The following is a 15,073-nucleotide window of genomic DNA, read 5'->3' on the forward strand; positions in this document are numbered from 1 at the left end:
AAAAAAAAAAAAAAAAAAAAAAAGAAAGGGATCCTGATCTGCCTTGGTATCCACTTGGAGTCAGGATGCCTAGGTCTGAGTCCAGACTCTGCCAAGAGGCCCCAGGGAAGTTGCTTCCCCTCTCTGGACCTCCTTTACTCATCTGTAAAATGTAGATAATAATATTTACACCACCTTCTTCACAGGGTGGTTGCAAGTAAAGGACTTTCTAAGCCTTCAGGTTTAATGGAAATGAGACTTAGAGGGAAAAGCAAGACCCAAAGAGGTGAACACAGCTAATGTGTTCAGAGAAGGGCCTGAACTTGTCTTCAACGACTCTCTGAATTCCTGACACTTTCCACCTCAACACCTAGACTTTAAAGATTGGCACAACCAAATGAGGAAATCAGGACCTACACAGGTCACCATTGGCCTTAGCAGCCTTCCCAACCCTGGGCCCTTACCCCAGGCTCCCCCATGCCCCCACCCCCAAGGCTAGGCCCAGGAACAGCTTGTCTCTGCCTGTCCTGCCAAGTCATCTCAGAGCCCAGGATGGAGGGATACCTGCAGAGGCAGCTGGTTGGCAAGGAAAGAACCAATGAGATTACAGGAATCTCCACCTAGCCAACCCATCAGGAACCAAATGGAGATGGCCTGGTCCATGTTGCCCGTCCTGCAGGCCTTGACGTACTGGCTGTGGAAGACAGAGAAGACCATGACCCTTATTCAAGGACTGCTCCTTCCCCACCCAATCTCTTCTGATCCTGAGCCATACTGCGTACCATGGCGATGTGCTTTATTAAAAAGGCTCAGAAGTACTGGCCGTACTTGGGTTCATAGGTTCATCCCTCTTGAGTCGGATGGGACCTCAAAGGGCACCTACTAACCTCTCGTTTATTGACAGGGAAAAGGAGGCTTAGATAAGGGACATGTCTCAGGACAAGAGAACTAGAGCCAGAAGGGCCTCGGAGGCTGTCTAGTCCAACCGCCCCACCATTAATTTACAGAGGGGGAAACTGAGACCTAAGAAAGTAAAGGGAGCAGCCTCTGGTCACACAAATAAGAACTGGCATCTGAAACCAGATCTTCTGACTTGAAGTTCCACACTGCCTCTCTATGGAAGAAAGACTATTCTAACAAGTGTATAAAGGATGGCCTGGAGGAGGAAGAACATAAACAGGAAGACCTGTGAGATGATCATCTCATCAGTCCAGGTGGGAGTGAGGGCCCAGACTTAGGGTGGTGGCCACAAGGACCAGGAGGAATGAGTAGATGAAGAGGGGCCACAGAAGTAGATTCAAGCTCCAGTAACTGATCAGATATAAAAAGTAATGGAGATGCGAGGTCGGGGCTGGCCAGTAATGGTCCTAAAGTCATCAGGTGGTGGAAAGTTCTCAAGAGCAGAGGTATCAAACATGCAGCCCCTCCCTGGTACCTCAGACCCACACCAGGGTCTGCAACACCAGCAAGTGTGGCCTAAGCCAGATTCATATGTTAACTGGGAAATACTGAACAAAATAAATAAAAATGTAACAAACTGTAGACAATATTAATATGTGGTTATCTAAGTCACTATGCAGTGTACTTCTGTTTGAGTTTGATAGCTCTGATCTCAAAGACCAGGTGAATTTTACCACCATGGGGTGGGGTGAGGTGGGTACAATGTTCCCCCTCCCCATACAAGTCAGACTAATTTTTCCTTAAAACATATTAAAATTGTCTTGGAGATTTGACTGACTCAGGGGACTAAGGTTGAGGCATAGCTTCCTGTTCACCTGAACACAAAGCAGCCCAGACCTAAGGGGTTGGAGCCCCTTCCTGAGGCTTCAGACCCTAGATCATCTGAGTGGAAAAAGCTGAGCTCACAGGAAGCAATGCTTTGTCTTACATGAACATCTTTTCCCAGATCTGAACATCCCTGCTGTGGCTAAGAAAATCTCCTTTTGTTAACTATTTAAAACAAAGTAAGGGAGGTTAGAGATGCAGAGAAGGTCACTCCCTGGCTCAAGAAGTTTCAGTGACTCCCTAATTGCCTCTAGGATCAAAACCAAACTCTTCTGTTTGGAATTAAAAGCCCTTCACAGATTGGTTCCAGTCTACCTTTAAATGTCATTGGATGGCAGCTAGGTGGGGCACCAGTCCTAGAGTCAGGAGAACCTGAATTCAAATTCAGCCTCAGACACTCACTTGCTGTGTGACCCTGGGCAAGTCACTTAACACCTATTCCTCCTGAAATAATAATAATAGTCACTGGGAAAATCAAGAAGAGGACAAAAAGCCTCTTGGAATCTCTCCAGCAGATCCCCAGGGCTCCTCATGTTTCTCAGCATATAGTAAATGGTTAATAAATGCTTTTTGACTGTTTCATTCATTCATTCAGGATGGGAAATAGTGAATGCCAGAGGGCAAGTCTCTTGCTCCTCTTGCTTTGGGCTTGGCTTCAGGCATAATCAGGCAAGGCAGAGGCTACAGTGGCTCAGAGATGCTGAGTATAAGGCAAGGGAGCACAGGTCACCATTTCAGTGCTCAGGCCGAGGTCTATGTTGACGGGGAGAGGGGTGTCTGGAGCAAGGAAAGGGAGGAGGTCACAGAATCACAGATTCTTGGCACCCGAAGCATATCTCTCCCAGATTGACCCTACCCAAGAATCCTGTCTACAGTGTTCCTCATGAGTGGGCGTCCTTGTGCTGGGATGGGGACTTCACTAGCTCCCAAAGCAGCTCATTCCACTGCAGACTGAAGCCAATGGTTGGTTACTGACATCAGGTCTAATTCTGCCTCTCTGTACCCCACCCCCAACTTCGTCCCAGTTCTGTTTCTTGGGGACAAACCCTTCTCCACTTGACAGGCCTTCACATGTTTGCAGAAGGCAGCCAGACGCCCTGCTGCCCTTCCTCCCTCCCTCCCAAACCCCACAAGGTATCTTCTCTTCTCCAGCCAAGACCCCCTTTCCTTCCCCTGATTAAGGGTCCGTGTGTCCTCAGGTCAAGAGAGGGTCAAGACTGACAGTCCTTGCTGGCTGCACAGGCTAAACAGTCTGGTTTGACTTACGGGAAGGAAGCCCCAATAAAACAGAATATTGAAGACAGGCCCAGGACCACACTGGCTATGTCCCACCCGTCCTGGGCACATTCGTTGAATACATCCCAGATCCAAGGAGAGCCATTGGGACAGCTGGAGAAGTTCTCAGCGGTGAGCACCCTGGAGTCAAAGTTCTTCCAGACCATGGCGGGGGTGGAAAGGATTCTGAAAGGATCAAAGGAGTAAACATATGTAAACCTTAAAGTACTGTCACATGCTTGCCTCAGTTTCCACATCTGTAAAAGGGGTTTAATAATAGCACCTACCTCCCAGGATTGTCATTAGGATAAAATAATAATTGTAAATGTTTAGTAAAGAGCTTGGCACATAGAACTTGATAAATGTTATTATTATTATGCCAAAGTTTCCTGTAAAATGGGGATTTTAACACCTACTTTATAGGGTTAGTGTGAGCATCGAGTCAAACAGCATCTGTGAAACTGCAAACCTCAAAGTGCTATATGAATGCTAGTTGTAATTATGATTATGACTGAAAAGACTTCTAGGTCAGGGCAGAGAGGCAGCAGATCCTGGAAACAGGCCCTCCAAGGCTCCTGGGGGTCAGCATTGGGAGGAGGATGAAGAAGGCACTTCTCTAAATCCCATCTGTTCTCTAACCAACCCCCAGCGGGAGCCCTCCCAAGCATAATCAGATTAAACAGACACCAAGGCTAACCCAGTCTGGATGGAAGATAATAAAGAGATAATCAATCCTGAATACAGACCTCAGGAACAAGTTGTAACTCACCTTCCCACCCAGCATTGTAAAGACGGGAGCTCTGGAGTCAAAGCCTGCCTCCAGCCACTTACCATCAGTGCTCACCCTGATCACATTTTCCTTAGGCCTCAATATTCTCATTTTTAAAAGGAGGATAAGGAGAACATCTCCCTCACAGGGTGGCAGGAGGATGAAATGATTTGTAAATAGCTAATTTAATCTGCCAGCTCGGTGCTGGGATGCAAAGTCAAGTGTCACATCTGCAAGCATTATGAAGCTCACATATCAGGCAGAGTGCCAAGTGCTAGGGATACAAAAAAAAAAAAAGACAAAAAACACAAAGCCCTAAGAAGACAAAAATCAAGCAGCCCTTATCCTCAGGGAGCTTACATTCTAACAGGGGACATCACATACACAAGTAAGCCCCTATTTTATTACTGAGAAGCAGAGTGAACAGAGAGCCTTGGGTTCACATCTCTCCTCTGACACATAGACTGGGTGATTCCAGACAAGTTACCCAGTATCTTGTGGTCTCTACAACTCTACAATAATGTTAATCTACATTAGTGGGAAGCATTCCCCAAACCATGAAATCTTCAGCGTGGTTCACAAACCACCATCATTCACTGACCTACAAAGGCAGGTTCTTCACTTGCCATCCCAGCCTGAGCTGTCTGGATACCCCATTGCCTCTGAAGCCATGAGGTCTATTTCCTCTTGGCCCCAGTTCTCCCTTGGGCTCTTCTTCCTTCTTTACCTGGGAGGGTGTGGGAAGGTATATAGCATTTCTCACTGTTTGCACATCCCCCTCTCCCAGGGACATCTAAGGTCTCAGTCATTAGTGACCCCAGGAAACTGCTGAGGCTGGAGTCATGTGTCTGGTTGTGAAAGAAATCCAGAAGCAGCTTCCCCTTTGTCCCCAGCTTCTAGTGAGGAGCTCCCTGGGAGCCCAGGGCAGCTGCAATGCCTCAATCATTGGGAGCTCCCTTTCAGTCAAGGGGTGGGGGGTTGGCTGGGGAATCTCTAAGATGATGGGGCTGAGCTAAAAGGTGTCTGAGCCCCCTTCTAGCTCCAAATCTATAATCACTGCAGAAGGGAGAGATCCCACAGACCAGCTAGTCCAACCCATGCATTTAAAAAAAATTTTTTTTCCAATAAACAAAAGTCTATTTTCTCTCCCCAACCTGAAAACAAAAAGAAAACCTGTGTAATGAATATGCAGTGTCAGCAAAACAAATTCCCAAATTGGCCAAGTTCAAAAGTATGACTCAGTCCATCTCCTCTCCACGAGATGGGTGGCAGGCTTCTTCCTGGGGCCTCTGGAACTGTGGCTGGACAGTGCACTGATCAGAGTTCTCAAGGCCTTCAAATTAACCCCTTCACCTTGCACACGAAGGAACTGAAGCCCAGACAAGGGAAATGGCTTTTCTAGGTTGACACAGATTGTAACCAGAATCTGAACCCACGCCTTCTGCCTCTGAATCCATTGCAGTGAGCCTTGGAGAGCTATGGATAAGTGAGTTCTAGTGTTTGTCCTGTCTAGAGGGCCTCCAACTATTACAGAACCTTGCCCTGGGAGGGATCAGGGACTGATGAGGTCAGAGGGATTTGGTCTTCTTTCCATCCCCATGGAGCCAACATTCTGAGAAAGGCCTGCAACCCTCAGCAAAGACAATCACAGAGAACACCTAGCTTTGAACCTGGACTTCTATAGATATCTCTTTTCCATTTCCTCTGTCATTTTTTTCATAACATGTTATGAAAAACATAACATAACATGATGGCAAAAAGTGCTCATAGTTCAGAGACTGAGACAGTGTGGCCTCATGGACAGAATGCTAGACTTAGAGGGCAGGAAGAACTGGGTCCTTCCATTACATCTCTGACACAACTTACCAGGGAAAGTCATTTAAAAGTTCTTAAGCTGGGGGTGGAGCCAAAATGGCAGAGAAAAAGCAGGGACTCACCTAAGTTCTCCCCCAATCCCCTCCAAAGACCTTTAAATAATGCCCTAAAACAAATTTTAGAGCAGCAGAACCCACAAAAGACCAGGGTGAAACAATTTACCAGCTCAAGACAACTTAGAAGATTGGCAGGAAATGTCTGTCACAAGAGGGTGAGACAGGAGCACGGTCCAGTTCAGGCCACACCAGCACCAATGCAAACCAGTCACCATCAAACCAAGAGTAAGGCTTAGGAGTGATTAAATCAGCAGCAGCAGATGCCTCCAGAGGTCCAGAGGTCTTAGCCCATGGACAGGAAGGGGGATGAACTGGTCAAGAGATTACAGGGGTCTGTTTGCTAACACTGAGGCAGGACTCTGTTGCATTGGCCATACTCGGGTCCAGGTTGTAGTCCTGTGTGGCAGTCCCAGGGCAAGGAGGAGCAGTCGCACACCAGAGTTTGTGGTCTCAGTCGAATAGGGAACCTCATAACAGTTCCAGTGTAGTCATTCACAGACCAGAAGAGGAATAAACACCTCTTCTTAGATCATACTACCTTGGAAGAACTGAAAACTTGCAGGGACCTAGAAATATCTCTGAAAACAGCTGACAAAAACCCCTGAAGTCTGGGACGGTGCCCTCCACCCTGGAAGCACAGCTCCACTTTAGCAAAGAGTTAAAGTCAAGAAACAGGCTGGAAAAATGAGCAAACAGAACAAAATTCTGACTATAGAAAGTTACTATGGGGGCGGCCAGGTAGCACAGCAAGTAAGAGCACCGGCTCCAGTGTTGAGAAGACCTGGAGATAGAATCTCGGGCTCAGACACTTAGCACCCACCCAGAAACACCTGGCCGTGTAACCTTGAGCAAGTTACTTAACCCCAATTGCTCAGTGAGTAAGAGCACCGGCTCCAGTGTCGGGATGACCTGGATCAAATCCGGGCTCACACCCACAAATAACTGGCCGTGTAACCTTGAGCAAGTTACTTAACCCCGATTGCTTTAAAAAAAAAAAAATAAGAAAGTTACTATGATGACAAGGAAGATCAAAACACTCAGGAGACAGCAAAGTCAAAACTCAATGAAAACTGCTCTGATATTCTAGAGTCAGTGGGTAAAATAGAAATTGAAAGAATCCACTGATCACCTCCTGAAAGAAATCCCAAAATGAAAACTCCCAGGAAAATTATAACTAAATTCCAGAGCTCCCAAGTCAAGGAGAAAATATTGCAAACAGCAAGAAAAAAACAATTCAAGTATCATAAAGTCATAGTCAGGATAACACAAGATTAAGCAGCTTCTGTAGAAGGCTCAAGGGCTTGGATAATATGATACTCTGGAGGGCAAAGGAGGTAGGATTACCACCAAGAATCACCTACACTGTAAAAGTGAATAAAGGAGGAACAGTGGATTTTTAATGGAATAGGGACTTTCAAGCATTCCTGATAAAAGGCCAGAGCTGAATAAAAAATCTGATTTCCAAATACAATATTTAAGAGAAGCATAAAAAGGTAAACAGGAAAGGAAAATCATAAGGGACTTAATAAGGTTAACCTGTTTACATTCCTACATGGGAAGGTGAGACCTTGTGACTCATAAGAACTTTCTCATTATTAGGGCAGTTAGAAGAATTATATATAGACAGAGGACACATGTGTGAGCTGAATATGATGGGGTAATATCCTAAAAAAATTAAATTAAGGGTGAGAAAGAGGAATGCACTGAGAGGTAGAATGGGGTAAATTACCTCACATAAAAGAGGCAAGAAAGAGCTTTACTAGTGAAGGGGGAAATGAGGAAGGTGGCAGGGAATGCTTGAACCTTACTCTCATCAAAATTGGCTCAAAGAGGGAATAACATACACACTCAATTGGACATAGAAATCTATCTGACACTATAGGAAAGTAGGAGAGGAAGGATGGTAAGAGAAAGGGGGAGGGAGTTGCTTAAAGAAGAGAGTGCAAATTGGGGGAGGGGGTAGTCAGAAGCAATATACTTTTGAAGGATGGGGTAAACAGAGAAAGAGAATAGAATAATGGGGGAAATAGGATGGAGGGAAATACAGTTAGCAATCATAACTGAAAAAAATTTTTGAAGCAAGTTTCTCTGAGAAAGGACTCTTCTCTCAATATATAGAGAAATAAGTCAAATTTATAAAAATAAAAGCCATTTCCCAACTGACAAGTATGATCCAAAAAATATGAAGTCAGTTTTCAGATGATATAATCAAAGCTATCTATAGTCATATGAAAAAATGCTGTAAGTCACTATTGACTGGACAAATGCAAGTTAAAACAATTCTGAGGTACTACCTCATACCTATTAGATTGGCTAATGGGACAGAAAAGGAAAATGACAAATGTTGGAAGGGATGTGGGAAAATTGAGACACTAATGCACTGTTGGTGGAGTTGTAAACCAATTCAATCATTATGTAGAGCAATTTGGAACGATGACCGATGTTTATAGCAGCTGTTTTCTGGTGGCAAAGAATTGGAAATTGAGGGGATGCCCATCAACTGCGGAGTGGCTGAACAATTTGTGGTATATGATTGTGATAGAACACTGTTGTGCCAAAAGAAATGATGAGCAGGATGCACTCAGAAAAACCTGGAGACTTATATGAAGTAATGCAAAGTAGAACCAAGAGAACACTTTACACAGTAACAGTAATATTGTAAGATGATCAAATGTGAATGATTTAGCTCTTCTCAGCAATACAATGATCCAAGACAACTCTGGGAGCAGCTAGGTGGTGCAGTGAATAGAGCACCCACCCTGGAGTCAGGAGGACCTGAGTTCAAATCCAGCCTCAGACACTTAACACTTACTAGCTGTGTGACCTTGGGCAAGTCACTTAAGCCCAATTGCCCTGCCTTCCAAAAAAGCAAAAAAACAAAACAAAACAAGACAACTCTGAAGGGCTTAGGATGAAAAATGCTAGAAAGAAGTGATGGTGTCTGAATGTAGATTAAACCATACTTTTTTTCACTTTATTTTTCTTGGATTTTTATTTTGGTCTAGTTTTTTTTTTTTAACAACATAACTAACATAGAAATATATTCTGTCAGAGCGGCCAGGTAGTGCAGTGCGTAAGAGCACTGGCCCCAGGGTCAAGAAACCCGGGATCGGTTCCGGCCTCAGATACTTAACATCCACACAAAATAACTGGCCGTGTAACCTTGAACAAGTTACTTAACCCCAATTGCTTTAAAAAAAAAAAAGAAATGTTTTGCATGACTACATACATATAATCTATATCAAATTGCTTGCCTTCTCAATGAGGGGGTGGGGTGGGGAGGAAGCTAGAGAATTTGGAACTCAATTTTAAAAATGAATGTAGAAAATTGTTTTTACATGTAATTGGGGGAAATAAAATACTAAATGAGAATGAGAAAAAATAAAAATAAATTTTAAAAAACAACAAAAAATTCTACCAAAAAAAAAAAGCTCTCAACCACAGGTTCCCCATCTGTAAAATGGGGGTTGATGGCATCAACCTCACAGATCATCTTGAGGGTCAAATTGGGTGATGTATGTACAGTGATCAGAGAAAAAGTTAAAGAATCTATATGATCTAAAATATTTATTGCAACTCTCTTATTGCAAAGAATTGTAAACTGAGGGGATGCCCATCAATCTGGGAATGGCTGAACAAGCTGTGGTATATGAACATGATGGAATACTACTGTGCTATAAGAAATAAGAAATGATGAAGAGATTGGTTTTAGAGAAATGTGGAAAGACTTGAATGAAATATTGCAGAGAGAAATGAGCAGAGCCAAGAGAATGTTGTATACAATAACAGCAACATTGTTCAAAGAGTAACTGTGAATGGCTAAGCTATTTAGAGCAACATGATCATTCAAATCAACTATGAAAGAAAATGCTATCCACCTCCAGAAAAAGAACTGATGTATGGAAATATGTATTGTATGGTTCTCTCTCCTCCTCCTCCCTCTTCTTTCTCTCTCTCTCTCTCTCCCCCCTTTCTCCATCACACACACACACACACACACACACACACACACACACACACACAATGCTGGCTTTCTCTAATGTTGGGTTGGGAAAGAGAGGGAGGGAGGGAGGGAAACAACTCAGAACTCAAAATGTAACAAAAAAATGTTTAAAAACCAAAACAACAAAACCCTTGAGTGGGATTCTTGGGTATGTCATTCTTTAAAGCATTAGCATCTGAGAAGCTACATCTTGAGGCTTCAGCCACATACCTTTTAATGTCAAACACTGACTAAGTTAAACACTGACATACACACTAAATTGGGTATCTTGCCCTACAGGAGAATAAGGGAGAAGGGGCAGAGAGAGGGGGGAGGGTAGTTAGAAGCACACACTTGAAAAGAGACAGGGTCAAAGTAGAGAATAAAACAAGTGGGGGGTGGGATAGGATGAAGGGAAATATAGTCAGTCTTTCACAATATATCCACTATGGAAATATTTTTCGTAACTACACAAGTACAACCTATATTGAATTGCTTATCTTCCCAGTAAGGGTGCGTGACAAGGGAGGAAGGGAAAGAATCTGGAATTCAAAGTTGCAAAATCAAATGTTTAAAAAAAGTGTTAAACACTAAAAAACAAAACAAAAAGCAATTAGGCTCTTAATAAATGCTTGTTCTTCAAAGAGGGGGTGGAGTGTGTCCTGTACTCCCCCGGAATGCTTCCTCTTCCAGATGCCAAGAGACTCTAGGCAAGCCTCAGACCACTGCTGTTTCCTCTTCTGCCTCACTCTCCTTTCTCTGAATACTAAAACATATGCCTCTGGGCCAGGTCAGTGCACAATTTTGCTTCCAGGGTACACCAAAAGGCTGATTTCTGTGTAAAAGGTAAGATAGGGTTTTCCTATCTTCCCAAACTGGGAGGAGATAGCAGTGATGTAACCCCTTGGAAACTCTGTTTTTTACCTTGGAAGTTCATAAAAATGCAGAATAAGAGTTCACAGGTCATTGAGCTCAAAACCCCAACTCTCCCTCACCTCATTTTATAGCTAAGAAGCTTCTCCTAGAGTGAACATTCACTATGTTCTCCCCTCAATTAAAAGATGTGCAGTCCCTTCTAAGTGCACTGATCTGAAATCTGAAACTCCAATTCTCTCTCCAATATTTCTCTGGGGATCTCAAAAGGTTCTCTATTACTGGGCATCTCATTCTAAGTAGTACCTGAAACATCTCCTTTGGGGAAATGTCTTCTTCAGCAGACTGAACCAGAAAACAAGCCTAGGAGGACTTTAACCCTTTTGTGCCTGGAGGGCTCTTCTGCAATGGAATGGTAATTGTCTCAGTGACCCACTACACTGAAGCCTAGTTCCATCCATGGCTTATCTTAATAACGGAAGTAAGCGTGCATATAGCACTTTAGAGTTTGCAATGCACTTTACTTTTAATTCATTTGACTTTACTCTCAGGACATTTCTCACACACATCCTTTTATCCTTCCTATGCTCCTGCCTCCTTGGCCCTCACCCTTTTCTTGTTCAGTCGTGCCTGACTTTTCATGACCCTAGTGGGGGTTTTCTTGGCAAAGATACTGGAGTGGTTTGCCATTTCTTTCTGCAGTTCATTTGACAGATAAGGAAACTGAGGCAAACAGGGTGATGTGACTTGCCCAAGATCATATAACTAGTATCTGAGGTCAGATTTGAACTCTAGAAAATGAGTCTTCAGGCCTGGCTCACTATCTACTTTCCTACCCAGTGTTCCTTCTCCAGCTGGTTCCAAACAAAACAGACCTCCTGGCCCCCACATCTCCATTGCTATGGTCTCCTCCATTAGAAAAGAACCCCACAGAGGGCAAGTTATCTCCTCACATTTGTATCCTCAGGGCTGAGCACTGGGTAAGTATGTCAGTCAATAAATATTTATTGAGTGCCTACTTTGTGCTAGGTACTGGCTGAACTCTGATGATACAAAAAAAAAAGGCAAAAGACAGTCCCTGCCTTTAAGGAGTGTACAATCTAATGGGGGCACGGTGACAAGCAAACCAATGTGTATAAATGAGCCATATAAAGAGTAGAGGAAATACTCAAGAGATTGAAGGCATTAAAACTAAGAGTGAATGGGAAAGGGGCAGCCAGGTAGCACAGCGAGTAAGAGCACCAGCTCTAGTGTTGAGAAGACCTGGAGATCAAATCCCGGGCTCAGACACTTAGCACCCACCCAGAAACACCTGGCCATGTAACCTTGAGCAAGTTACTTAACTGCAATTGCTTAGGGGTGGCCAGGTGGCTCAGCGAATAAGAGCACAGGCTCCAGTGTCGGGATGACCTGGATCAAATCCAGGCTCAGATACTCAGCACCACACCCAGAAATAATAACTGGCCGTGTAACCTTGAGCAAGTTACTTAACCCCGATTGCTTTAAAAAAAAAAATAAAGAGTGAATGGGAAAGCATTCCTGTAAAAAATGGGATTTTAGTCGGGCCTTGAAGGAGAGCAGGGAGGGCAGTAGACAGAAATGAGGAGGGAAAGCATTTCAGGCACGGAGGTGAGCCAGAGAAAATACAATTGTCAAGAAAAGGAACATTTTGTTTATGGAACAGCAAAGGCCTAATCAAACCAGTACTTAACAAAACGACTTTCAAATAAAATAAATGACCTAAAAAAATAAAATAAAAGACTCAAACCTTTCCCCCATAGCTTACATTCCCACAAAATTGGTGGTGGTCCTTTTGGAGGAGATCTCAGCACGGTCCAGAGACATCCCCCCTCAACTGTGGGGGTCCAGCTCCATGACTGTGCAAATGCCTTCCAATAACCAGGCAGCCATGGTGACCCCTCAGCCCCAATACCCAACTGTACACACACACATACACACACACACACACACACATACAGCTCACAATGCTCAGCACTGTCTAGGCCCTCACCAAGATGCTGCCTGAACAAAGCCACTGAGGGTTTAGAAAGCCTAGGTCCAATGCAAATATCCTGGATCAGCCCAATACACAATGAACCTGGGCTGCAGTTTGAAGGAGTCTGCCCCTGAAATCCCTGTCTAGCCTTTAGAAAAGCCAAGGGATGAGATATACCTCATTCATTTATTATAGACACCAGAGGTGTCTGCATACATGGCCTGCAACACTGAGTATTTTTTTTTTTTTGCTTTTTGGAGGGAGAAAGGTAGGACAATTGCACTTAAGTGACTTGCCCGAGGTCATACGGCTAGTAAGTGTGTCTGAGGCTGGATTTGAACTCAGGTCCTGCTGACTCCAGGGCTGGTACTCTACTCACTGCGCCATCAAGCTGCCCCCAACACTCCGAGTATTGCCCAACAGATTAAAATGAAACTGGGGAAAATTGAACAAAATAAGTAAAAATACAATGAAACATTGATAATGTTAATACATGGTTTTTTAAGTCAAACCATGGAGGTTGGAATCCTTACGTACAGTCTAGTAGCTCCATTTCCATTACAAGTTTGACACCATTAATGTATAGTAACAATGACATCTCTACAGTATATACACTAACAGTAAAATCATCTGTGCAATGAGAGGACAAACCAAGGCAGGAGCCAAAGACTCAGCAATGGGAGCCCAAGGTCCCAGGATAGGGGAATTTCCTACCTAATCCAATAACTGACCTTGTCCAGGAACTCTGTCAGATCTCACGTCAACTGATTATTATTTTATCCAGATGTATTATTTCATTAACAGGAACTATCAGCATGGAAATCCCCCCATCAAAGAAGATTACTAACTTACCAGTTAGTGAGTTAAAAGGTTGCTGAAGGTACTGAGAAGTCAAATCAATTCATCATTCAATCAGGCAGCATTTATTAAATAAAAGTAGACTAAATGCCAGGCACTGTGCTAAACCCTGAAGATACAAAGAAAGACGAAAGATAGCTCTCATTCTCAAGGAGCACATAGGTCTGATGGGGGAGACAACATGCAAACAACTATGTTCCAACTATGGTAGATCATAGTAGGTGCTTAATAAATGCTAAATAAATTGATTTTGATGGCGGTGGCCTCATTTGGGGGATGATTCTTTCTCTTGATTTGACAGACTGGAGCTCAGGGAGGATCCTAGTTCTAGGGCTGGGTGTGTCCACAGGGCTGCTGTGTATCTGGTCACTTACTATGGGAGATTAAAGTTCTGGGGCCAGGTACTTGGAGACCCCAAGAGTGCTTAGCAATTGACTAGTGCTTTCCCTATGTTAATTATTTCCTATGTACCCTTGATACAGTTTATTTACCTATGTTTGTTTATCTTCCCCATTAGACTGTAAGCTCCATGAGGCTAGGGGCTGTCTTTTGCCTCTGAAATTCTTTCAATTAGCACAATACCTGGCACACAGTAGGTGCTTAATAAATGTTGACTGTCAGGCTTTCTCACAATCCTTGATTCAGCTGCTTAAAAATTCAAGGTAAGAAAGCTGACCTCCTTATGTGACCGGATGTTTACAATATATTTGGAAATGTGCCAGCACATCCTTACCTGACAGCTTAGGCACGCTCATTAATTCTGTGCTTGGCTGATAGAAGGGAGGGGAGGAGAGGCCCAGGACTCCTGGGTCCCCAGGACTGCTCTCCTACCCCTGCCAGATCACTGGGTCCCTTCCAGGGGAATAAATGATAACCTGGCCTGGAAGTTTCAGTCCTTCCCTGCCCCTCCCTGCCCAGGAGGCTGTGACTCCAGGATGGGACCGGGATAAACAAGCCCTAGGTGGGAAGAGCTCAGGGTGATCCTGGGAAAACCCCTTTCTGTCCCTGGGCCTCAGTTTCCTCATTTGAAAAAAGTACCAGAGGCTCCCTTGAGGTTGCTTCCAGCTCCAGATGCGGGGACCCCGGAGAAGGGTCTCGGGGCGCGGGGGTGGGAGGGGAGGGCTGCTGCCTGCTTTTCTCCCGGGGGCCCGGGGCCGGACTAGAGGGGTCCGAAGAGTCTCCAGCCCGGTTAAGAGAGCACGCATGGCATTATCCTGGTGAGCCCTACAGCACCAGCCGCAAGCCCCGGATCTCGAAGCGCTTACAGAGCCTCCTCCAAGACAAGAGAAAGTGGAGCCCTGGCCAGCTCGGGCAGTGGCCCTGGGAAGCTGGGGGAGTACACTGGGGGGTTCCCGGGCGTGCGGGGCTGGCCCGCCCTGGACGAGCCGCCTCCCTGCCCCCAACGTACCGCGCGCAGCAGGTAGACGGCTCCGACCTCAGCTGCTGGGGAACCCGTAGCCCGGCCCGGCTCCGGCAGTCCAGCGGGCTCCAGTCACCTGACTGCGGCCGTCCCTCCGCTCCGCCCTCCAGGAGGTGCCGTCCCGCCGTGCCTCCTCCTCCTCCGCCTCCTTCCTTTTCTCCTCCTCCTGCACCTCCGCATCCGCTTCTGTACCGCTCTTTGCAGA

The 15,073-nt window shown here is 44.9% G+C and overlaps 2 protein-coding genes across 3 annotated transcripts in view; one reads left to right on the forward strand and one right to left on the reverse strand.

The window, feature by feature from the left end:
- The window catches only part of SLC66A1 (solute carrier family 66 member 1), a 19,874-nt gene extending 4,811 nt beyond the window's left edge, over positions 1-15,063 (reverse strand). The window contains exons 1-4 of one of the 2 annotated variants that reach the window (XM_069079603.1): positions 14,857-14,986; positions 13,443-13,557; positions 3,031-3,225; positions 544-673 (exon numbers count right to left, since the gene is read on the reverse strand). In XM_069079603.1, the coding sequence (XP_068935704.1) occupies positions 544-673; positions 3,031-3,206 (306 nt within the window). In that variant the 5' untranslated portion in view covers positions 3,207-3,225; positions 13,443-13,557; positions 14,857-14,986. Of the gene's footprint in view, positions 1-543; positions 674-3,030; positions 3,226-13,442; positions 13,558-14,856 lie in introns of both variants that reach the window. The other variant, XM_069079604.1, reaches the window with a different exon arrangement.
- LOC138154412 (aflatoxin B1 aldehyde reductase member 4-like) overlaps positions 1-15,073 on the forward strand; it is a 351,006-nt gene that overhangs the window by 298,330 nt on the left and 37,603 nt on the right. The window lies entirely within an intron of this gene.

This window comes from Petaurus breviceps, unplaced genomic scaffold (genome assembly GCF_028583685.1).
Source record: "Petaurus breviceps papuanus isolate PSGF00001 unplaced genomic scaffold, PetGlider_PUasm1.0 91041, whole genome shotgun sequence".
Classification (NCBI taxonomy): domain Eukaryota; kingdom Metazoa; phylum Chordata; class Mammalia; order Diprotodontia; family Petauridae; genus Petaurus; species Petaurus breviceps.